This window comes from Pseudophryne corroboree, chromosome 12 (genome assembly GCF_028390025.1).
Source record: "Pseudophryne corroboree isolate aPseCor3 chromosome 12, aPseCor3.hap2, whole genome shotgun sequence".
Classification (NCBI taxonomy): domain Eukaryota; kingdom Metazoa; phylum Chordata; class Amphibia; order Anura; family Myobatrachidae; genus Pseudophryne; species Pseudophryne corroboree.
In genome coordinates this window covers 149111127-149136527 of record NC_086455.1, presented here as the reverse complement: position 1 = coordinate 149136527, position 25401 = coordinate 149111127, and the positions used below count along the sequence as shown (strand labels likewise).

Genomic DNA, 25401 nt, shown 5'->3' with positions numbered 1-25401 from the left:
ATGTGTAAAAAAAAATTGTTTATTGTTTTTACATACTGTAGATGTCAATTACATAAAAATGGCAAAAAGAAGTTAGTATCTGGGAAAAAACAATCAGTAAAAGTACAAAGTCTATTTAATATACTGTATGCATTATATGTATTACAATGAAGCTGGTTTTATAATCTGATTTACTGACTTCCTTAAAACATTCCTCACGTCTCTGTTTCTAAAGGTGTAAATAAAAGGGTTAATCATAGGTGTTAATGCTGTGTACATAAAAGTCAGATATTTGTCATAATAACTTCCTTTTGGTTTGACATACACAACGGTGCCTGTTCCATAAAATAGGCCTGCTACAATGAGATGAGATGAACATGTGGAAAATGCTTTCTGTTTTCCCTCCTCACTCTTGATTTTTGAAACCGTCATTATTATATGGATGTAGAATCCTATGATTGTACTAAAAGTCAGAGCACCATTGGATATAGCAACTGTGCTTGTTAATATACTGCTAACAAAGGAATCTGAACATGCCAAGTTCTGCAGTGGGGCCAAGTCACAGAAGAAGTGGTCGATCACATTAGGACCACAGAATTCCAAACAAGCTGTCATGATGACAGGGACAGAAATAGTAGCAAATCCCATGATCCATGGTAAAATAACCAGCTTATAACAAAATATGGGTGTCATTATAACTGGGTAATGTAATGGATTGTTAATAGCTAGGTGTCGGTCAAAGACCATTGCTACGAGAAGATAACATTCAGTTGCACCGAAAGAAATGAACATATACATTTGAGTAAAGCATTCAATGAAAGAAATAACATTATTTTCTGAAATTAGAATGGCTAAAAGTTTTGGGATAATGACAGACACAAGCATAATTTCTAAAAAAGAGAATACACTAATAAAAAAATACATTACAGTATGAAGAGAAGGTTCTACTTTAACAAGAAAAATTATAGTAATGTTTCCCATGAGACTTATAATGTAGGTCTGTAGAAAAACAAAGACAAGTAGGTTCTGAACTTGGTGAAATTCATCAAAAGCTGACAAAATAAAATATTTTACTACAGTTTTGTTGGATTCCATTATTTTTCTTATAAAAAGAAACCTGGGAGAAAAAAAAGCTTAAAATGTAAATAATAAAAATTAAATATTTTCTATTGTACAGTACTGTAAGTACCATTAATATTTAATGAAAATCAAAGAAGTTGTACTATTACCATACCTTATATTTCAGAAGACATATTTTTTTGTTAAAAACACGGAATTTTTCTACTAATGTTTTCATATAACAATACATGTTGTTGTTGTTGTTGTTGTTGTTGTTGTTATTATTATTATTGTCATCATCATCATCACATAACATACATGATGTTATCCATAGAAACAAAAACTACAGTATATTTAATTTAATTCAATATAAATTAATGTAAAGTAGGACTAAATTGCTATAAGTAAACATTATTACGTGCAATATACAAATATACAATAAAACTAACTGATCATTTTATTATATTTTTTGGTGAGTCAAACAAATACTGTATTTTTTTAACTTTTAAAACAGTGTGAGAATTGAAACATTAAATGATAGATAAGTAAGGGAAATTAATTTCCACAATGTTTGGACCTACCTTGGAAAATGACAGCAATAGTCGCTTCTGTACAATTTGTGTGTTATGTCTTTTTATTGTGATATTTATTCTCATATTGTTTATGTATACCTAATTCTGACAATATTATAATATGTGTTAATCAATTATCAAATATGTACAGCTTTACTTCAGAAAATGTGTTTTACTTGACATGTTATGATGGTCATTCTTACTGGGCAAATGTACTGTATTTACTAACAACCAAAAATAAATACCAGACTGTTATTATTCAGTTGGGCAAACTTTTTAAATACAGATGTATTAATCTTCCTAGTTCTATATAATTATGGACTCACTTTAATAGGGTCAGTTTTGCACTGACACTGGTCTTTGGACGTTTGTATTTTCAACAAATTATCCCCTACCAACAGTTACTAATGGCAGTATGTGTTTCTATTTAATAATTTAAATACAATTTACTGTAATTTCAATGCATCAAATTTATGCACAGCCCAAGAAAACATAAGACATACTGTATATAATTTTCTTTCATAAACTGAGAGATTCAGCGGTGTATTAAGACTGGTGGAGTAACTGTATGCAGATGTCCATGGGCCACCATCCCTTGAAAATATGGAACTAGCATATGCACAGAAAATCACAAAGACTCTGTGCACTTCAAACCCTGCTCCCATGATAGATATGCCACAAGATTGATTTCTTAGTCACACTGGAGCTTTAACAATACCTTTTTAATCTACTGATTAAGGACCCTATTCAGTAAAAAATGCAAATTCTGAATTTTAGCAGAATTTGCAATCCTTTTGCTCGCATGGTGGAAGCCGCCCATCTTATGGCAAGGCCGCCCAGCATGATAACTGCCCCCCGTATCTGTGACAATGCTGAAATTGCAGCCGCACCGCAATCTCTGCGTGTTTGCATAAATTGTGGATGCCTCCTGCCAAGCACAGCCTGGCTGTAATGGCAGGAGGGCCGCCGCAATCTTTTTGATTTGAACGGCTGTGTGTGATGTCATGCAGCTGCCCTGATCATGCCCATGCCATGCCCCCCATTTGCACCGCCACGCACCCATTTCTCTGATGCCACCCCCGCAAATCTCTGTCTAGAAAACAGAGCGTTCCTGGTCCGTCCAACTCCCCCCCCCCCCCAGCCTAGGAATGCTTTTGCCTGATTGACAGGCAGAGGCATTCACATTTACTGCGGGTCACCCATAGTAAATGCAGGCACATGCACAGGACGAGCAATGCACATGCGCCCGTATCATCATTGTTATTTTTGCGGTTGTTTCGCCAATTGCAATCCAACCCGAATGAGCTCCAAATCTCTGTAATATTTTAGAAATATAAACTGTGGCTTATGAGCTTATGAGCTTGTTCCCACAAATAATTTACATTAGTGGGAAAATCATATAAAAACTTGTGGAAAACATATTAATGAGGCACCAATAAAACTAGAAGTGCACAATATTTGTCACAGATTTTAGAAATTTCACCTTAAATGTTTACTTTCAAATTGTATTATTTTAACCACGTAGTAATTATCTGAATATCCTGCATGTTTGCAGTTATTTCAAAATAAAAAACATTATTTCTTACAAATATGTGCAGCATTTAAATGGATCCATCTCATTTGTATACAAACAATTTTCATTCTACTCATACTAATTTCTGTCAACTGCAAGAAGTTTGTATTTTAGTATGAGTAACAAATAGATTATCATTGTCCAAAAATCAAATAAATCACCTTGTTTTCCGTATGGCAAAAATAAATCTAATAATGCATATTCCCTTCAGCTACAAATTGTTAATTACAAGCAAACCACAAAATTCAATTTTTCCTAACTGTTTAGCATTAAACGCAAAACTTTACCTTTAGGACAATATGATTTTATGTTGTGTTATAGTATTGAATATATAATATATTAAACTTGTTTCTATGTAAAAAGGTCCGTGTTCAAAATATTCTGAAAGAAAACTGAAGTTAATATGCCTTTGAGGTGCAAGTTCTTTTATTCATATCTCAAAAGAGATGACTGTAAAAAATATTTGCTTGCAGGTTTATGTTTGGCAATGTTAGAGCCATGTAACGTAGCATGACCTTATATACCCATTAGTATAATGTGTACAAAGAATACATTTTACACGGGGGAAAATTATTTCCACTGATATTTGAAATAGTACTAATTATATTACAGTTGGGTAATTAAGAAATGAATCATTATAAATCACAATATACATATCTGACAGTAATTTTGAAAACACTGAATTGATGTAACCAGTAAATCTGAACTGATAAAGATTCATATACAGGTTGAGTCTCTTATATCTAAATTTCGGATTTAATTTTTTCCATATTTTGGAATATGTGCCTACCATAATGTATATTTGTATACCATAATGTGATATCTTGGAGATGGGAACTAAGTCTAAACACAAAGTACACTGCTTTATATAAATCTGATACACATAGCTTGAAGGTAATTTTATACAATTTCTTTAATAAATTTGTGCATGAAACAAATATTGTGTACACTGTACCATCAGAAAGCAATGGTGTCACTATTTCAGTCGCACGCCAGAGTTTTTGAATTTCAGCATATTTTGGTTATTGGATTTTCAGAGACTCAACTTGTATTGCAAACTATTCAATATAATATTATAAAAACAACGTATTTGGAAACAGAAGTATATTAATATAGTGTATTTTTTTTTTTATTATTATTATTATTATTATTACTATCTTTTAGTTATATGACGCAACAAGAGATCTGCAATGCCCATTACAGAGTACTGTACGTAAACAAATGAGTAAAACAAGAAAAAAGCACTTTACAGTTTTAAACAATATTGGTCAAGTCCAAGGTACATTATATACAGAAAACCAGGGGTTGCCATCAAAGGTAGTATTGAGTATAAGACATAGTGTAATTAAGAGAAGGAAAGGCACATAAGGGGAGAATCCCCTCCTCTTGCAAGCTTACAATCCAAAAGTTTAAGGGCTAACAAATGGGGGTGACACAGAAGAGGTAGACAATGACCATGATGACCATGGACAGGAGGGTTCGGAGCACAGTTGACTGGGTTTGGTGAAGAAGTATGTCCTTTGAGCCCATTTGAAGTTTTATAGAGAGGTGGAGAGTTGGATGGGGAGAGGTAGAGAATTCCAGAGATAGGGAGCATCACATGCAAAATCTTGTAGGTAGGAGTGGGAGCAGGTAATCAGTTTTACAGGAGAGGCGCGTGTGCATTACCAGAGCGAAAAGGATGGGTAGGAGTGTAGAGAGAGATTAGGTCAGTGATGAAAGAGGGAGAAAAGTGTGTGAGGGCTTTGAAGTTGAATGTGAGAAGCTTGAATTGGATTCTGAATGGGAAGGGTAGCCAATGAAGGGCTTGTAAGAGAGGTGAGGTGGATGTAGTATGGTGAGGAAGATGAGATAGGCAGTAGCATTGAGGATATATTGGAGTGGAGACAGGCATATATCAGAGAGGCCAGAAAGGAAGAGATTGCAGTAGTCCAATCTGGAGATGACCAGTGAGTAGGTGAGTGTCTTTCTTGCCTGGAAATGTTTTTGAGATGGAAATGGAAGGTTTGTGAGAGGCACTCAATGTGTAGTTTGAATGAGAGGGAGGAGTCAAATATTACTCTAAGAAAGTGCACTTGGGGAATAGAGGAGATAGTATTGCCATTGATAGATTATGCAATTGTGGGAGATGAGGTTATGCAGGGGGGGAGGGAAGATGATCAGCTTAGACATGTTAAGTTTAAGAAAGCGGGACATAAAGGAATAGATAGAGTGAAAGTTGGAGAAACGAGTGAGGAAAGTGGGGTTTTGGGGAGGAAATGTAGATTTGAGTATCATCAGTGTAGAGATGATATTGGAAGTCAAAAGAGCTAGTGAGCTCACCTAAAGAGCATGTGTAAAGAGAGAAAAGGAGAGGCCCAAAAGCATAACTGAAGTGAGGGGGAGTCATAACAGAAGAAATGGTCAGAAATGTAGGAGGACAACCAGGAGATGGCAGTATCACACAGATAAAGGGAATAAAGAATTTGCAGGAGGAGAGGGTGGTTCACAGTGTCAAATGCAGCAGAGAGTTCAAGGAGAAAAAGCAGAGAGTAGTTGCCCTTGGATTTAACAGCAAGGATGTCATTGCAGACTTTCGTGATGGAAACCAGACTGGAATGGGTCAATCAGTGAGTTGTTGGAAAGATAGGCACTGAGGCAGTTGTAGACTATATGCTCAAAGCATTTGGATGAAAAAAGGGAGGAGAGAGATGGGTCAGTAGTTGGAGAAAGTGGTTGGATCAAAGTTAGGTTTTTAACAATGGGGAGACAAGAGAACGCTGATGGCAGAAGGGGCAGTGCCTGATGAGAGGGAGAGATTGAGGAGATGGGCAAGATGGGAACATGCAGAAGTAGAGAGGTAGTGGAGGAGGCAGGAGGGAAAGTGGTAGAAGAAAGATGCCAGAGTTTGTAGGAGGTAAGGAGAGTGGGGGTCAGGGAATGGTGCAGGGGGTTTGCTCAGGGTCTAGTGGGATGTGATGTCCTGTCGTATGGAGTCAATTTTGTATGTGAAGTAGGTGGCAAAGTCAAGAGCAGAGAGTGAAGAGGGGAGTTGAGGCAGCTGTGGGCAGAGGAGCAGGTTGACAGTGGCAAAGAGATGCCAGGGGTTTGAGGACTTGGAGGAGATGAGCTTTTTGAAGTATGATTGTTTAGAGAGGGAAAGGGCAGGACAATTGTATAAGAGGACACATTTGTAATGGAAAAAGTATTTCTTAGAGCATGATTTACTCCACTGTCACTCATACTTGAGCATTTTTGCAGGTATCTGGTGCATTTGGAATGCCAGGGTTGCGGTGCTGATTTGCGAGGGTGAATAGTGATCAGTGGTGTTACAGAGTCAAGAGCAAAAGTAAGGGATGTGTTGTACTGTATATGTAAGTAACTTGTTCAGGGCAGGAGAGACAGAGGATAGGAGAGAAGTGAGTCAAATAGGAAGGAAAGGGAAGTGGTGTCAGCCTCAATGTTATGTTTAGTGATGGTAGCCTTAGGAGGAAGAGATGGAGAAGCAAAGAGAGAACTAAGTTAAAATAGAGCAAGTGATGGTCAGAGAAAGGAAATAGGCAGTTGGAGAAATCAGAAATTTCACAGCAGTGAGTGGAGACTAAATCAAGCAAGTTACTATTCACATGGGATGGAGAGGAGGTCCACTGGGAGAGACCAAGTGACATTGTGAGGTTAAGGTGTTTAGAGACAGAGTATTTTTTAGGGGTGTCAATAGGGATGTTGAAATCACCTAAGAAAATGGAGGGAATGTCTAAGTAGAGGAAGTAAGGAAGCCAAGAAGCAAAGTTTTTGAAGAATTTTGTACGAATGTCAATGGGACAGTAAATGACAGCTACTGGAGGGTGAACAGGTTGGAAGAGGTGTATAGAATGGAACTCAAATGTAGAGAATGGATGGGAGGGTTCAAGGAGTATGAGCTGGCTTGAGTAGCTAGATGGTAGTAGGACCACAATACCACCACCATGCTGACTCCCCTGTCAGGGGGGATATGTGAGAATGTGAGTCCACCAACAGATAGAGAGCAGTGGGAGAAGCTGTGTCAGAGGGGGTAATCCAGGTTTCATTGATGGCTAGGAGATGTAGGGAATTTGACTTGAAAAATTCACTGGTGTGGACCAGTTTGTTACAGACAGAGGGCACATGAGACGGGGAGAGAGTCTGAGGGGGTCATATGAAAGAGATTATCAAGATTGCTGTAATGATGAGGTGAGATGAAGTTAGAAGGCAGGGACACAGAGGGTGTAGTGATGGTGCTGTCTCCTAAGCTAGGAAGGGAAGCAGAAAAAGTTGAGCATGGATGGAGTAATGTGTGATACTAAGGGAGGTGAGGTGAGGTGGCAGGGAGAGGAGGGAGGGAGCAGGGCTGGATTTTGGAGAAGTAGGCCCAAGGCAGGGCAGAAGTGAATGACAGTGGAGTGACAGGGGAGGAGTGGAATGGTGTCAGTGGAGTAAATGGGAGACAGAGGAGGGGAGACAGGAGGAGGTGTAGGTGACATGAAGAGAAGGATAGAGGTGGGAGCAGAAGACAGAACACAGGATGAGACAAACAAGTTGTATTGGCGGGCTATAGCAACAGGCTGGAAATACTGTAGAGTGGTTGATGTAAATAGGAGTATAAATATGGAAACAGAAGTGGTGGCTGTATGATTGACAGAGGAGTAGGATTGCAGAAATGCAGGAGAAAGCGCAGTGTTGGAAGTGTCCAATGGCAGTAATTTGGTTTCAAGCTGAAAGATTATGTAGTTGCAGAAATAAAGTAGAAGGAGGTGTTAGAAATTACAAGATATGAAGGTAGGGGGAAAAAAACAAACTAAGGAAATTCAGACTGTATTTGCAAGTATATAAAAACAAAATGACAAAGGTTCAGCATATGTGTATGACGAGATTTGGGAATATTGCAATAAACATAAGTAATTGAGAATGAATTGGGTAGTTGTAGCTACAGTGTGCCTAAAACAGGGAACTACAGTGCTGATTTTCAAGGTTACACTGACAGGAGTTGTTTGGTGTGATTTGAATTTGAACTCACAATTGAGGTATCAATGATGTTCATTTGTGTTCATAGAAGTTGTGTTGCAGTCAGGGCCGGCTCAGGGTCATTTTGCGCCCCGGGCGGCCATTGGGGGCGTGGCTTCATACAGGGGGCATGGTCAGTTACGCCCCCTGTACAGTAGTAGCGCCGCTGAAATGATGTGCGGTGCGCGATGACGTCTTCACGCACCGCACAGCAAAGGTCCTCTCCACGAAGGAAAACTAGATGCTACGCGTCTAGTTCCCTTCGTGGAGAGGACCTTTGCTGTGCGGTGCACGATGACGTCAACGCGCACCGCACATCATTACAGAAAAGGTCCTCTCCACGAAGGGAAACTAGACGCGTAGCGTCTAGTTTCCCTTCACAGCGGGCAGGCCACGAAGGGAAACTAGACGCGTAGCATCTAGTTTCCCTTCACAGCGGGACAGCGGGCAGCAGCAGTGGGGGCACAGCAGCAGCGGATCGTGCCATGGTGCGGCACCCTCCGGAAAGCGGCGCCCTGGGCAAATGTCCTGCTTGCCTGTGGCAAGATCCACTACTGGTTGCTGTTCATCTTTAGCTGTGTTAGTTGTTGTATTGGGTGATATTTTTAACTACATTTTCATGCCATTTTGTTCATGCGCAGAGGCAGAACTCTGGGAGGCAATGGAGTCATCTGCCGCCGGGCTCCTGCTCTGAAGGGGGGCACCTCTCCTCCCATTCTGTGACACCATTGAGTTAAGTTAATTGATAGCTGTCGCTGTCTTTTCAGTGGCCGACTTCCTCACTGGTCCCTGCACCTTAGAAATCACACCCTCTTTATTATACTGAATATACACATTTTACAAGTATCACACCCAGGATTAGAAACCACAACCTATTACACTGGAAGCAGACACAATACTGATGAAGCTGTTTCTCCTGTATAGGAAATATGAGAATTCTAACTATATGAAGATACTTCTCTGACAATTACATGTAACTTCATATAGTTAGAATTCTCATGCTTCCTGTACAGGAGCAAATAACTACATCAGTAAAGTGTCTGCTATTAGTGTAACAGGTCATGGGTTCTAATCCTGGGTATGACTGCTAAGAAATGTGTGATTTAAAATAAAAGTCAATTAAATGTATAAATACAGTATATAAAAAATTTTCAGAACACTACACACGCACGCACGCATACATTTATTTATCTAAATATAGGAAATAGGGGGGGCACCAATATTTATCTTGCCTCCGGGCAACTGGGACGAACTTACGCCACTGTTCATGCATAATGCCATTTTGCTCATATATAACATTTCTGTTTTATATATGTACTTTTTATAGGATAAGTTCTTTTGCACCAATTAGAAATATAGCTCCACAGCTGTATTTCACCTTTGACCTAGACCAAAGGAGTGGGGAGTGTACACTGCTTTCAGGTTGCCTGATTTTAATAAATATATGTTCCTATTATCAGTATATCAGTCTAGTAAGTTCTTTGGGGTATTGTGATCATACATAAGTTAAAGGGAAACTTGTCAGGTCTACGATAAATTATCTTAAGTGAATGGCTACTGCACCCAGCTTCACAGACACTGAAAGCAACATCTGTTTAGGCAATATTAGCATATTCTTGCATGAATATTATAAAGCCAAGAGACTTACACATAGCTGATCAGTTCCGATTGAAGCTGTTTGTCTGCAGCGAATCTAGACTTCTATAAACCCAACGCAGTTTAATAATTCAAACAGACTTATAAAAGAGGGACCCTGAGGGTGACTGGATTTCATTATTTAAACTACTTAATCGATGACCATCATCTGGGACAGTTCTTAAAACATCTGAGATAAAAGCTGAGAATTCTAATTAGAGATGAGCGGCGGACACTTTTCGGGTTTTGTGTTGTGGATCTGGATCCCCGCTCGTGTTTTGGATCTGGATGGGTTTTGCCAAAAACACCCTTTCGGGTTTTGGTTTTGGATCTGGATGATTTTTAAAAAAAACATAAAAACAGATAAAATCACAGAATTTGGGGATCATTTTGATCCTACTGTATTATTAACCTCAATAACATTTATTTTCACTCATTTCCAGTCTATTCTGAACACCTCACACCTCACAATATTGTTTTTAGGCCAAAAGGTTGCACCAATGTTGCTGGATGACTAAGCTTAGCGACACAAGTGGGCGGCACAAACACCTGGCCCATCTATGAGTGGCACTGCAGTGGCGGACAGGATGGCAGTTTTAAAAACTAGGCCCCAAAGAGCACATAATGAAAATAAAAAAAAGAAGTGCAATATGGAGTTGTCTAGGGGCCCTCCCACAAACCCATATGCTGTTTAAACAGGACATGCACAGTTTAATAAACCCATAATTTCATCGACAGGTGGTCTCCCTGGGAAAAGCTCGCCAAGTTCTCTGAATCATAGCTAGCTACACACATACCACATCCTTCTATGATGACTTTTCACATTATGAGAAGAGGAAAGAGGAAGAGGACAGTGTCAAGAAGGTGATTAAAAATTAGAGAGGCACACGCAATCAGGAACAACACACAGGCTTTCACCTCCCCTCCTATATTGGTGTGGAACAGAAAGGACTTCAACCAAGCAAATATATAATTAATAATTACCACATTACAGGACAAACTGAAAAACTAGGGGCCAAAGCCTCCAAATTTGTACCCTTCTCCATGTCCAGGGATTAAGATAATCTCGGATTTAATGCTGGGATGCAAATAAACTGGTGTATACCACAGGATCAAGATTGGATATTTTCCCTACCACAGAGTCTGGAGACTTATTTTGTGAAAATATTATTGTGAATTTTGGATTCATTAAAGTACTATGCACGAATGTACAATTAATTTTTTGTTATTGAGCCCCTGCCCTAGTGGAGTTTACCACTCTACAGTCAAAACTCATTTCATACTATAAGTAAGACATCTTCCTGGCTGTAAGCCACCATGATATGCCATACTGGGCCTTATTGAGTAACTGTTTGTGCCTCATAGGAGCTCCTGGCCCATCTAGCGCTGCAGTGCAATGGAAAGCTGATGCAATGCAAAATCACCGAAACTCTGTTCTTCTAACACCGCAAGGTCTTGCGACAACCCTATGCAGCACTTAGGAAAAGACAATCCCTGTACAACAAATGTGCATCTTCTAATTAAATAATCCCAAAATGTGGAACATCAATAACAAATCAAAATTAAGGTTGACTAATTGGAGCCATTCATTTGAGTGAGTTCCTAACATGAAATAATTGAGAAGAACCTCTCTGTAATGCTCTGGCAAAAAATATAATGTTTACCTCTCCGGCAGTTGCGCTGGCTTATGATTAAGTCTCTTCTGAGTCAGACTGACTATGGCCCCAAATGTGGTCTCTCCCCACTTTATTTTAAAACCTTTCACAAATCTGTTTGTGCTGTTGAAGCTTGTTCCATATCTGCTGTAGGCTTTCATTTAAACCTAGGATCAAGTACAGCAGCACCTCTGGAATTATACGGCAGCACCTCTGGACTTATACAGCATAGGTAGAACCCCTGGAGAATTACACAGCATAGCAGACAGGCAACAGCTCCCCTGGACTTAAACGGCAGTGGGGCAGCACCCTTGGACTGATAGGCAAGAGTTGCAGCACCCCATATATGGCAGCACCCCTGGCATGATGTGGCAAACAAAAGACGTGCAAGATGGAATTGTCCTTGGGCCCTCCCACCAACCCTTATGTTGTATAAACAGGACTTGCACACTTTAACAAACCAATCATTTCAGTGACAGGGTCTGCCACATGACTGTGGCTGAAATGATTGGTTTGTTTGGGCCCCCACCAAAAAAAATGCAATTAATCTCTGCTTGCACAAACTGGCTCTACAGTGTTTAAATCCTCATTCTCACAGAGAAATAATATTCAAACAAAACCAAATCATTTAGGTGTCAGTGTACTGCTTACACAATTACCCAAAGTTTCTGAACTTGACAATGAATTATGATGAATGCGCTGCAGGTGACATATAAGGGAGGATGTTCCTAGGTGGTTAACGTCCTTACCCCTACTTATTATGGATTGACAAAGGCAACAGATGGTTTGACACCTGTTGTCCGGATTTGTGGAGAAAGAATTCCTACCAAAGAGGTAGCTTTTTTAGTATTTTGCACAGGCATGACAATGGCTTTTTTCATCCCATGGCCAAAAACTGTCTCCACTGGTGCCATTTTCAAACAAACCACATCACCATCAGAATCCTCATTATCAACTTCCTCCGCAGTGCCAGCTACACCAATATCCTTCTCATCCTGGTGTACTTCTACAGTGACATCCTCAATCTCATTATCAGCAACTGGACTGGTGGTGATCCCCCAGCACTTGCAGAGGGTGTGCAAATGGTGGTACATTGTTGTGAAGGTCATTCCTAGACATTGCAACCATGGACAGTGCCAGCACACCTGAATTTTCACAACATCCCTGTAATTTTACACCATACAAGACAAGGCGGTGAACATTTATTTTCACTGCAGCCTTGTATTTTACAGCATTTAGGGCCAGTGTAATTTTACTTTAACAGCAGCAGCCCTGTATTTTTACAGCATACAGGACCAGTGTACTTTTATTTAAACAACAGCACCCATGTATTTTTACAACATACAGGACCAGTGTAATTTTAATTTAACAGCAATACCCCTGTATTTTTAGAGCATACAGGGCCAGTGTATATTGATTTTCACTGCACCCCAGAATTTTTACAGCATACAAGACAGGGCCAGTGCACGTTTATTTTAACAACAGCACCCCTGTATTTTTACATAATAAATAATATTTGGATCTTGCATGGGGTTTCGTCCTCAGGGAAGTCTTAACAGCAGTGTAGGCCCCTGGACACAGCAATGCACTGGAAACCCCTACCCATCCTCCAGAGGTAGGGGTGGTTGGTGCTATCAGTAACAGCTTCAATGTCCTGCGGGTGATAGGAGGTGTTATGTCTTCTGCTCAGCATGTAGGACCTGGAGCAGTAATTTCTGAGAAATATTCCTTTACGCACAGATGGTGGGAGATGGGGCGGAAGGGAGAACACTAAACTGTAAAAGGGGGCATTAAGCTGAATGAACGGGCCCTGGTACGTGGCTTCTAGGGTGGTAGGGGGTGTTTAATACACAGATGAGGGGTGGATAGTGGAGTTAGCTTAATATTCATCATTTTCTGATGGGAGGCAGCTTGCTTTTCTGCAGATATCTCCAGTTGCTGGAAATAGATTTCTTAGCTTTCAATGTGATTAAAACACTAGAGAGTCCCACCTTTTAGGAGGTACTGTGTACTTGGGTATCAGAGTTCAGGAGCCAGAGCAATCCACCAACAAAGATATAAAACTGTATACCAGGCATGTGGACCTGGAGCGGGGACTAGCTGCTGGAAGGCTAATATCTCTCGTTCTGGGCATAGTAGAGACAAGCTGTCAGTGTCTACTGAAAGGGGAGAGTCCTAGAATTTGGAGAATACCCTCAAAAAACTATGTCAGACAGAACCTGAGATATCTGGCTGGGAAGACCAGTTAACAAGCTTAGATGTGGACCACTGCTTTGAAGTCAGATATCTCCAGTTCCCCAGGGCCGATTTTCAAAAATCTGGTACCCCTGGAAATAGGGGGCCCTTACCTATCAGCCTAGAGCCCTTATACTTCTGGGGCCCTTAGGCAAGTGCCCATTGAGCCCATACGAGAAGACGGCCCTGTTCCTCCTTGGGTCAAATTTATATGGAGGATGTCTTTAAATCCTTTAGGCTCCCCTAAACAGCCTTTTAAAGGTATTTACAACTCAGGCATGCTATGCAAGCTCAATTTGGTGAGACCTCTCTAGTACTACCTCACCGATTAAATATATAATCCAGTGTTTAGGTCCTAGGGGGTTACATTTCTTCTTTATATGCTAGGCTTAATGCTAGTTTTATGCCAGGTTTATTGGATCCTCTTAAAACTAAATGAGAAGCAGTCCTTGGGGGAAATGTAATAGGTGAGATAATCAGAAAGTGAGAGATTGTGTGGTAGTTTGCCTGATTTTTTAAAAGTTGCAATCATTTACATGGCAAAATCAACCTGGTTTTACCATGTAAATGATTGCCACTTTAAAAACAGAGGAGAATGTTCACAAAATCTCTCAATTACTGATTCTGGTATTTTTGACATATACTCAGAGACTGTGCAGTGGACTTTTATTTTTGGACCAAAGTGTGGGGTGATTTTAGGCTGACTTCCCCTTCCCTTCCTCCTTTAGAACCTAGAATATATTTATTTGGCCTTGATCTTGAAGAAACATACTTTAATAATGTATAAAATAATATACCCTATGTCTCACTATTCTGGCAAAGGTTATAGTGGCAAGAACTTGTGTGGTTGTGAACCCCATGACGCTTTTAAATGTGGCTCCTTGGGTAATGATGTTTCTAACTGTGAAAGGTATCTTAACAAGAGCCGCAACTCTATGCCCAACTATTTTAGAAAAATGGGACAGGTGATATCAATCCAATATGTGTAAACATACTGATAGTCCTTAGAACCCTTGATGCTGAGACTGGTTTCTAGGTTTATTTCAATCTGTATTTACAGTATATGCATGTTCGTACCTTTAACTGTTTTTTTAAGCATATTTCCTGTATACTGTAAGTTTGACATTCCTGTGTATGTTATTTTGGGCCATCTTGTGCCTTTACTAATGTCACTCTTTCATGTATATAGCCATAAATCCTACATTTTTTTATCAAACTTTTGATACCTTGTTACACTGACATATGTTTTATATTTGTATAAAAACTGAAAACTAATAAGACAGTAGAGCAATTTATACATGCATGGGATATACATAAGATATCCTTACAGACAAACAAGGATAACATAGGGTTTAAGGTAATAATATGTTGAAAAAAGGGCAGACTACAGTAGATGGGCCAACTTGTTCTTATCTGCTGTCACATTCTGTTTCTAAATTGCTATGTAATAAAAATAACTTGATTTAAAAACTAAGATCATCACAGTGTAGGTATTACACCCAGTACAACCCTACATGGATCACTGTTCCCTTTTTGCAGAGATTTGCATCAAGCATGTGCTTGTAGAGATCTCCTATTGTGCTGTGGTGCAATACGTTGCTTGCTGACTGCTAGATGGTGGTGGGCATTTTGGCTGTGAATGAAACCATCAGACTTTTTTAAGTTATAAGTATTTGTATATAATTGTAGTTTAAGTACAGTAGTTATCTGTATGCTGTGTAGTAAAGGCAGTATTGTACATTTGCTGCTGTGTGATCTGCGAACCTTTTTAGGTGCCGATTACCATGCCAAAATAAACATTCATCTTTTCAAGGCAAGGCTGACATAAAAACAGGAGGAAAGACAAGAGCAAACACAAACAGTATATACACAGCCACAATAAAGTATAAACCTCTTCAACCTAGCAATTAACCTGATAATCAGAATTGCATAGAAACATAGAAACATAGAATTTGATGGCAGATAAGAACCACTTGGCCCATCTAGTCTGCCCCTTTTTTATCCTTTAGGTAATCTCAACCCTTTTTGAACCTTAATTCTTTGTAAGGATATTCATATGCCTATCCCAAGCATGTTTAAATTGCTCTACAGTCTTAGCCTCTACCAACTGTGATGGGAGGCTATTCCACTTATCCACTACCCTTTCTGTGAAGTAATTTTTCCTTAAATTACCCCTGAACCTGCCTCCCTCCAGTCTCAGTGCATGTCCTCGAGTTCTAATACTCCTCTTCTTCCTGAACTGCTTGAATGTAAGCTCTCACAGGCAGTGTCCTCCTCCCTTTTGTTCTTCCCTAGCACAATCCATGTCAGCAGTACTCTTCTTCCTTGTATTTTGCTCCACTTCAGTGATTCAGACACTGGTACTGTAGCTTGCCCGCACAATGGCCCTCATTCCGAGTTGATCGGTCGCAAGGCGAATTTAGCAGAGTTACACACGCTTAGTCTACGCCTACTGGGAGTGTATCTTAGCATCTTAAAAGTGCGAACGAAGTTTACGCAATATTGCGAACAAAAAAAACTTAGCAGTTTTAGAGTAGCTCCAGACTTACTCTGCCTGTGCGATCAGTTCAGTGCTTGTCGTTCCTGGTTTGAAGTCACAAACACTCCCAGCGTTCGCCCAGACACTCCCCCGTTTCTCCGGCCACTCCTGCGTTTTTTCCGGAAACGGTAGCGTTTTCAGCCACACGCCCATAAAACGCTGTGTTTCCGCCCAGTAACACCCATTTCCTGTCAATCACACTACGTTCGCCGGTGCGAACAAAAAGCCGTGAGTAAAAAACCTTTCTTCATAGCAGAATTACTTAGCGCAGTCGCAGTGCGAACATTGCGCATGCGCTCTAAGCTGATTTTCACTGCGATGCGAAAAAAAAGAACGAGCGAACGACTCGAAATGAGGGCCAATGTGTACAGGATCATTGAGTACTGAAATGACTCCAACCTGTGACCCATACCTGCATGCTATATCAAGCTTCAGTGAGTTATTATTATTATTATTATCCTTTATTTATATGGTGCCACAAGGGATCCGCAGCGCCCATTACACAGTACATAATCAAACGAAGAAACAAGAAAACAGCACTTACAGTTCAAGACAATATAGGACAGGTATAGAAAACCCAGGATTAGGTGCCATCAAAGAGAGTATGGAGTATAAGATAGTGTAAGTAAGAAAAGGAAAGACACATGAGGAAAGAAGTCCCTGCTCTTGCGAGCTTACAATCTTGACCTATCCATGCCCCTGTCATTATTCCTAATCATTCATAAAATACTGATATTTGGCCAGGATTTGTAAATAGTCTATACTTTTTGTATAGTTGATTACCTAAATTAGCAGATGAAGTATTTCTACTATAGAACTTCACTGGAGTGGGAAATCGTATCAGAGACAGCCTGGTCTCTGTATAAATCTGGGCTAACTAATGAGATTATAGGTCTTCTGAATGCCACATAAACATTAGTTAATTCATAAAAAAATCTTACTAGTTACTAACATAGATACTGTACATCAGTTGTGGCCACAAAAATAACTGACACTTTACATGACATATGTTTCAGTAGTGTCAAAAGGCAGAAAGTCATATTTAGTGAAGTTTAGAACATTCTTGTTTGGTTCAGCATCTTGGAAGGACTCTTCCTACAATGCATGTTTGTTATTCTAAGTCATTATTAGTTGTTATTATTATTATTATTATTATTATTATTATTTCCACCAGTTATTTATATAGCACCCAAATATTGTGCAGCGCTTTACAGACAACACTTGGTCATTCACATCAGTCCCTGCCCCAGTGGAGCTTACAGTCTATATTCCCTATCACATGTACAAACACATTCAAGCTGGAGTTAATTTTGTTGGTAGCCAATTAATCTACCAGTATATTTTTGGATTGTGAGATAAACTGTGATAAACTGGAGTACCCAGAGGAAACCTATGCAAGCACAGGGAGAATATACAAATTCCTCACAGGGAATCAAACCCATTACCTCAGTGCTGTGAGGCTGTAATGCTAACTATTACAAAGTCTTTGCTGCCCAAATTGTACATTCTATGGTTTTGTTTAGTTCTGGTCATCCTTTCTTCACCACCATACAATTTTAAATTATTATGATATTATATTATATAACAGAGCTTATTAATTAATTTCTGCCAAAGTCCTGAGTCTGTGTCTTTATTTTAGTATTACGTTAAACCACAGGTTCTCAAACTCGGTCCTCAGGACCCCACACAGTGCATGTTTTCCAGGTCTCCTCACAGAATCACAAGTGAAATAATTAGCTCCACCTGTGGACCTTTGAAAATGTGTCAGTGAGTAATTAATACACCTGTGCACTTGCTGGGTTACCTGCAAAACATGCACTGTGTGGGGTCCTGAGGACCGAGTTTGAGAACCACTGTGTTAAACTATATGTTATTTATAATGTTAAGATTATTGGGGGTCATTCCGAGTTGTTCGCTCTGTATTTTTTTCTCGCAACGGAGCGATTAGTCGCTAATGCGCATGCGCAATGTCCGCAGTGCGACTGCGCCAAGTAAATTTGCTATGCAGTTAGGAATTTTACTCACGGCATTACGAGGTTTTTTCTTTGTTCTGGTGATCGGAGTGTGATTGACAGGAAGTGGGTGTTTCTGGGCGGAAACTGGCCGTTTTATGGGAGTGTGTGAAAAAACGCTACCGTTTCTGGGAAAAACGCGGGAGTGGCTGGAGAAACGGAGGAGTGTCTGGGCGAACGCTGGGTGTGTTTGTGACGTCAAACCAGGAACGACAAGCACTGAACTGATCGCAGATGCCGAGTAAGTCTGGAGCTACTCAGAAACTGCTAAGAAGTGTCTATTCGCAATTCTGCTAATCTTTCGTTCGCAATTTTGATATGCTAAGATTCACTCCCAGTAGGCGGCGGCTTAGCGTGTGCAAAGCTGCTAAAAGCAGCTTGCGAGCGAACAACTCGGAATGACCCCCATTATCCGGTGGCTGGTGTGGAGGACAAACTTCATCCAATAGAGGTTTATAATTTTGTCCAAAATCTGATTGGTGTGATGTAATACATCTCTGGGTTCCTGATAGGTGGTTTCAAATACATTCATAAATAGCTATCATCTGAGCCACTAGTTTTGTTTTTTAATTTTTTTATTATCTGCTCAAAAATCTTTTATCAATAAAACATTGTTTCAAAATCAATCTAATATAGTGTGACCTATAACCTACATTTTAATTGATATAAATGTTTTAACTTGTACTATACCTACAGTATGTTGTGATGTAGTAAATAAAAATATTAAATACATATATTTTAATTGTACAAACACAGAGCTACCCAACCACACTCATGCTGCAGCTGTCAGGCTGAAGAGACTAACATAAGGAAAAATCATATGGACAAGTAATTTCACTGATCCTAATTTTTGCACAATAGTGTCTACATGAGCTTCATACTGTCCTATCCTTGTTCATAGAAACATAGAATGTGATGGCAGATAAGAACAACTTTGCCAATCTAATCTGCCCCCTTTTTTTTACCATATTTTTACCTCAAACCGTATTTGATCATTATTCTTTGTAAGGATATTTTCATATCTATCCCATGCATGTTTAAATTCCTCTACTGTCTTAGCCTCTACAACCTCTGATGGGAGGCTATTCCACTTATTCACTACTCTTTCCGTGAGGTAATGTTTCCTCAAATTTCCCCTGAACCTACCTCAGTATCAGTGCATGTCCTCGTGTTCTAATACTTTTCTACCTTTGAAGAATGTTTCCCTCGTGGACTTTGTTAAAACCCTTGATATATTTGACAGTTTCTATCATGTCCCCCCTTTCCCTTTTTTGCTCCATACTATACATATTGAGATTTTTTTAGTCTTTTCGAGTGTGTTTTGTGATGTAGGCCATGCACCATTTTAGTTGCCCTTCTTTGTACAGTCGCTAATGTATTATTATCCTTCTGAAGATATGGCTGCCAGAATTGAACACAGTATTCTAGATATGGCCGTTCCAATAACCTACACAGTGGAATTATTACTTCTTTCTTTCTGCTGCTGATTCCATTTCCTCAACCAAACATCTCACTTGCCTTCCTTATTGCTTTGTTACATTGCTTACCTGCCTTTAAGTCTCCTGAAATAGTGACTCCTAGATCCTTTTCCTCAGTAGTTTCCAGTATAGTGCCATTAAAACTATCTTTATCCTTTGGATTTTTGAGACCCAAGTGCATGATTTTTAATTTTTTTGGCATTAAACTGTAATTGCCACACTCTTGACTATCCTCTAATCTTCCTAGATCCTCAATCATGGCATTCTTTTCCTTTAATGCCATTTGCAATGTCACTAATAAAGATATTAAAGAGCATTGGTCCAAGTACAGATGAATGGTGTACTCCACTAGTAAAATTTCACTCCTGTGAAAGCACTCCATTTATTACAACTCTCTGTTTTCTATCCTACAACCAAGATCTTATCCATTCAACCATCTTAGTTTCCAATCCCATGCTTTCGAGTTCATGATGTGCAGCAAGAAGTGTGATAAATGACTGACATGGAGGAGGAGTATTTATGGTGGACCAAATCTGCACAACACAAAGATTGAGACTTTCCCTTTTGGAATCTGTGGGATTTATCTTTTGCAATTGATATTGTAGTTATATATAGAATTGAATAAGACTGCAAGTGTATTTGTATATTAGAGGATTCGGACATTAGAGGATCCAGAATATACAGTACATACAGTATATATAGTGGTATTAATTCACCGGTTGTTTAGTGCATCTGAAATTTAAATTTGCATATTGTAAGAGTATATTGTAGCTGCATATTTATTTATTTTTTAACAGTTTCTTATATGGCACAGAAAATTCTGTTGCGCTTTACAATTGGAAATAACAATGATATAACAAAACGGAGTAATAACAAACAGTCATAGAGGTAGGAAGGCCCTGCTCGCAACCTTACAATCTATAGGGAAATAGGCATGGATACTCAAGGATAGGTGCTATCTATTGCATAGTTGTCCACCAAATTGCAAAGGTTCTTGATGGGCTGTGTGATATGGTCACACAGCAATGATGAACCGGGGTCGGAAAAGGAAAAGTGAAGAATGGGAAGACATGTGAGGATGTGTGTGGACTGTGCAGAGTGGATGCAATTTGATAGGAAAGTTTATGAAAGTTATGTGGGCAGTTCTGGAATTTGATATGCTTACCTGAAGAGGTGAGATTTCAGGGAACGCTTGAAGGTTTGGAGACTAGAGGAAAGTCTTATTGTGCGTGGTAGGGCATTCCACAGAGTGGGTGCATCGCGAAGAAAGCCCTGCAATCATGAATGGGAGCGAGTAATGAGTGTGGATGAGAGACGCAGATCTTGTGAACAGCGAAGAGGTCGGGTTGGGAGATATTTTGAGATAAGCAAAGTTATGTACATTAGTGTAGTTTGGTTAATGGCCTTGTGTGTGAGTAAAAGTATTTAATATTGAATACGGTAGAATATAGCCAACCAATGGAGGGACTGACAGAGTGGATCTGCAGACGATGAATGTCTAGCGAGGAAGATTAGCCTCGCATCTGCATTCAGAATGAATTGTAGTGGTGAAAGTCTCATTTTGGGAAGACCAGTTAGGAGAATATTGCAATAATCAATGAGGGAGATAATGAAAGCATGGATTAGAGTTTTAGCAGTGTCATCTGTAAGCTATGGTCATATTTTGGATGTTTTTTAGATGCATGTAACATGATTTTGAGACAGATTGAAGGTGGGGAACAAAGGTTAGTTCAGAGTCATGGATGACACCTAGGCAGCAAGCTTGTGGGGTAGGGTTGAGGGTCAAGTTTTCAACAGTGATAGAAATATCAGGTTTGTAACTACTATTGGCCAGTGGAAATATAATTAACTCTGTTTTTGAAATATTAAGTTTGAGGTGGCGAGATGTCATCCAAAATGAAATGGCAGAAAGGCATTCAGTGACATGGCCCAATACAGATAGAGACAAATCAGGGGAGGATAGGTAGATTAGAGTATTCTCTGTGTACAGATGATAGTGAAGTCCAAAAGAGCTGATTAGTTTACCAAGAGATGAGGTACAGATTGAGAAAAGCAGAGGACCTAAGACTGAGCTTTGCGGTACTCCAACTGAAAGAGGTAGCGAATAGAAGGTAGATTCAGAGAAGCGAACACTGAAGGAGTGATTAGATAGGTAGGATAGGAACCAAGAAACGGCTGTGTTTTTAAGACCTAGGGATTGTAGTGTTTGTATGAAAAGAGAGTGGTCAGCATTATTAAAAGCAGCAGATAGATCTAGAAGAATATGAAGTGAGTAATGGCCTTTAGACTTCGCAGGGACCAAATCATTAAACACTTTTGTCAGTGCTTTCTCTGTGGAGTGTTGGGAGCGGAAGCCTTACTGAAGTGGGTCCAATAAGTTGTGTGAGTTAAGAAAGTGTGTGAGTTGAGTGTAGGCAAGTCTCTCAAGTAGCTTAGAGAGGCAAGGGAGCTGAGAGATGGGGCAGTACTTTGAGAGATTTGGTGCCAGAATTTAGTTTTTTTCAAAATGGGAGTAATCACTGCAAGCTTGACCAGTGAAGGAAAAATACCAGTAGAGAGAGATTACAGATGTCAGTTAAGGTAGGGATGAGCACCGGAGACAGAGCTTTACTTATTTGTGAGGGTAAAGGATCAAGACGAGAGGTAGTAGAGAAGCAGGATGAGAAGAGTGATGATACTTCATCTTCATTTGTAGGATCAAATGAAGAGAGAGTGCAAGAGGGTTCAGGTAAAGAACTGAGCAGGCCACTGGCTTATGAAGAGCATACCATTTAATCTTGGATTTTATCAATCTTCTCCTTGAAGTAAGAAGCAAAATCTTGTGCCTTGATAGGGGCTTGTGGGGTAGCTGAGGGAGGATTCAGAAATGATTTAAATGTATTAAAGAGTCGTTTGGGGTTAGAGGCTTGAGCAGAGATGAGAGTTTGGAAATATGTTTGTTTGGCAGTGTCCAGGGCATTTCGATAAGAGTGGTAGACAGTCTTATACTGTATGTGAGGAAGTCTCTTGAAATACAAGATTTATGCCACTGACGTTAAAGTTTATGTATAAGGTTTTGTAGCTGTCTTGTTAATTTAGAGTGCCATGGTTGACATCTAGGCCTACGTGGAGTGTGCTGGGTAGCTGGAGCGACTTCATCATGGGCTAGTTCTAGAGTCTGGTTCACGTGTGGTACAGCCATCTCAGGAGAGGTGAATGCAGAAATAGGTGAAAGCAGTTGGAGTGAGGTGGAAAGTTCTTAAAGATTAATTGTATTAATATTTCTGCAGGTCTGAGGAGGATTGGAGGACTTCAGCAACACAGAGTTTGAATAAATGGAGGAGAGCATGCAAGTGATAAGGTAGTGATCTGAGAGACAGAAAGGAGTGTTGGTGAGTTCAGAAATGGAGCATAGTCTGGTGAATACTAGATCAAGGCAGTGGCCCTCCTGATGAGTAAAGGAGTTAGTCCATTGGAAGAGGCCGAGAGAGGAGGTTAGAGAGAGTAGTTTGGAGGCATGAGCAGCAGATTTTGGACAATCAATAGCAATATTTAAATCACCCATGATGATGGTGGAGATGTCAGAGGATAGGAAGTGAGGGAGCCAGGCAGAAATATCTTCCAGAAATTGTTAGGGATGCCCAGGTGGGCAATAGATAGTTGCAACATGAAGAGAGAAAGGAGAGTACACCCTGATGGAATGTACTTCAAATGATGTAAATGTGAGTGATGGAACCTGTGGTAAAACAGTGTATACGAAAGATTGGGAAAGTAATAATCCAACCCCACCTCCTTTATGGTTACCAGGCCTGGATCACCATGTGACAGTGCTGAATGGGAGGCCATGTCTGATTGTGTGAGCCATGTTTCTGTTATAGCCAGCAGATAGAAGTTGTTAGATATGAAGAGGTCATGGATGGATGTTAATTTGTTACAAACAGAGCGTGCATTCCATAAGGCACATTTGAGTGATTTGGAGGGTGATGGAAAACATGTGATTTATGAGGTTAGCTGGATATCTGTTGCTGTGAATCAGGTGAATGTGAGCAATGCAAGTTGCTGGGTCCTGGATTTTGTGAAATGTCACCAGCTATCAGAAGCAGAAGAGAAAGATAAGTGTGGGTGTCAGAGGTTTGTGAAAGTTTTTTTATGGTGAGAGGTTGTAGATGTTATTGTCAATGAATATAGGAAAGTAAAAAGTGTTAATAAGAGGTGAGTGAATAATTGAGGGGGCAGCATGTACAGAGGGGTGAGTTGCTGGAAAATTGAATGATGTAATGGCTTTTATGAAAATTCCATGAAGTGCAATGTAGAAAATCAATTTGTGGTACATGGTTCATTTGAGATTAAAGCAAAGTTATCTATGCTTAGAGGGTATCAATAGTATACCCCTTTCACACCACACAAATAACCCGGTTTCGACCCGTTATATTGCCTGGTTGACCCGGTTTGCTGTGCGGTGTGAAAGGGGTCACTCCCGAATTCCCACGTCACCAAATGCAGTAATTCAACCCAGGTTATAAGAAAGTTTATTCCCGGGTAATTACTTGTCAGGCGCAGTGTGAACGGGTTACCCGGGTCGATGCATCCCAGTACCCGTTCACTGCATAGGAAGAGGTGGCGTGAAGATGATCTCATCTCGTAGCGCCACCCTCCCCTTACCCCGATGCCGGTTCTGTCCTAGCCCTCGGATGGCAACCCGGATTGTGGTGTGTAGGGTCCAATGCCGGGTCCCACCCAGGATGGACCCATTTCCAATTCCCGGGTGGGACCCGGCATTGCGATCTGAAAGTGGTACTAGAGTACTAATAAATCTGCGTCCACTCAATTTCTATGTACAGTACCTTTAGGGGATCCTGCTTTTCCTACATCTCTCAATGGCAGCAATACGCACTAGGAAACTTCTATCCTAGGATAGCATGGATATTGCACCCCCCTAAAACTGTATGACTATTATCAGCAGAGTGATCATTGAAAATATTTATTAATTGTGTTTAAATATTGGAATAATTATTTCATGATATTCACTGTAAAAAAAAACGTGGTGTATTAGTATACACTTTGCAGCTGGATTAAAGAGAAATCAGTTTAGATATCAGTCTAAAGCTACTGCTTAATCAATTAAACAATTAAGCACTATACACAAATTAACACTTTTTGACTCCTGATGCCCCTTTCAGACTGCGACCTAGGAAATTGCCAGGTCTAGCAAGCTGGTAAATTCCCGAGTCTTAGCCCTGACCCTGGTAAAGTACTTATTAGTACACGGATGACTACCAATTATATGTGATGTGAAATCACTACACACATGTATTAATCGTAAGAAAGAATGTGAACATGTGGGAACAATTTTAACAAACTCCTCTAATCTAACTAATCTGACAATTAAAATTGAACAGTGCACCTGAACAGAGCAGCTGTAGAGAGGGGTTCGGTATGTATTACTGGCGGACGGGATGCCGGCTGTCCATATCCCGACAGCGGCATCCCACCCACCAGAATGCTGGCAGCAGGGTGAGCGCTAAGAGTCCCCTTGCGGGCTTGCTGCACTCGTCACAGGATCTATTCCCACTCTGTGGGTGTCGTGGACACCCATGAGTGGGAATAGCGCTGGCATTGTCGGCTGGCGGGATTTCAGTGTTGATATCTTAAACGCCAGGATCCCGACTGCCGGCAAATTGACTGCA

At 40.1% G+C, this 25401-nt stretch overlaps 1 protein-coding gene across 1 annotated transcript; it reads right to left on the bottom strand.

Annotated features, from left to right (window-relative positions):
* Positions 1 to 141: 141 nt before the first annotated feature.
* Positions 142 to 20018, bottom strand: LOC134980765 (olfactory receptor 6C4-like). Its single transcript, XM_063947723.1, has 2 exons — positions 19805 to 20018; positions 142 to 1031 (listed from the first exon to the last, which is right to left on the bottom strand). The coding sequence occupies exons 1-2, from the start codon at positions 20016 to 20018 to the stop codon at positions 142 to 144; spliced, it is 1104 nt and encodes a 367-aa protein (XP_063803793.1).
* Between the last annotated feature and the right edge of the window lie 5383 nt (positions 20019 to 25401).

Excerpts from the sequence above, each read along its gene's own strand:
- LOC134980765 (XM_063947723.1), bottom strand. The coding sequence starts at position 20,018 with ATGGCATTAAAGGAAAAGAATGCCATGATTGAGGATCTAGGAAGATTA. Across the intron at positions 1,032-19,804 it reads TTCAGGAGACTTAAAGGCAG|CTTTTGATGAATTTCACCAA; the intron begins GTAAGCAATGTA and ends TTATTTTGTCAG.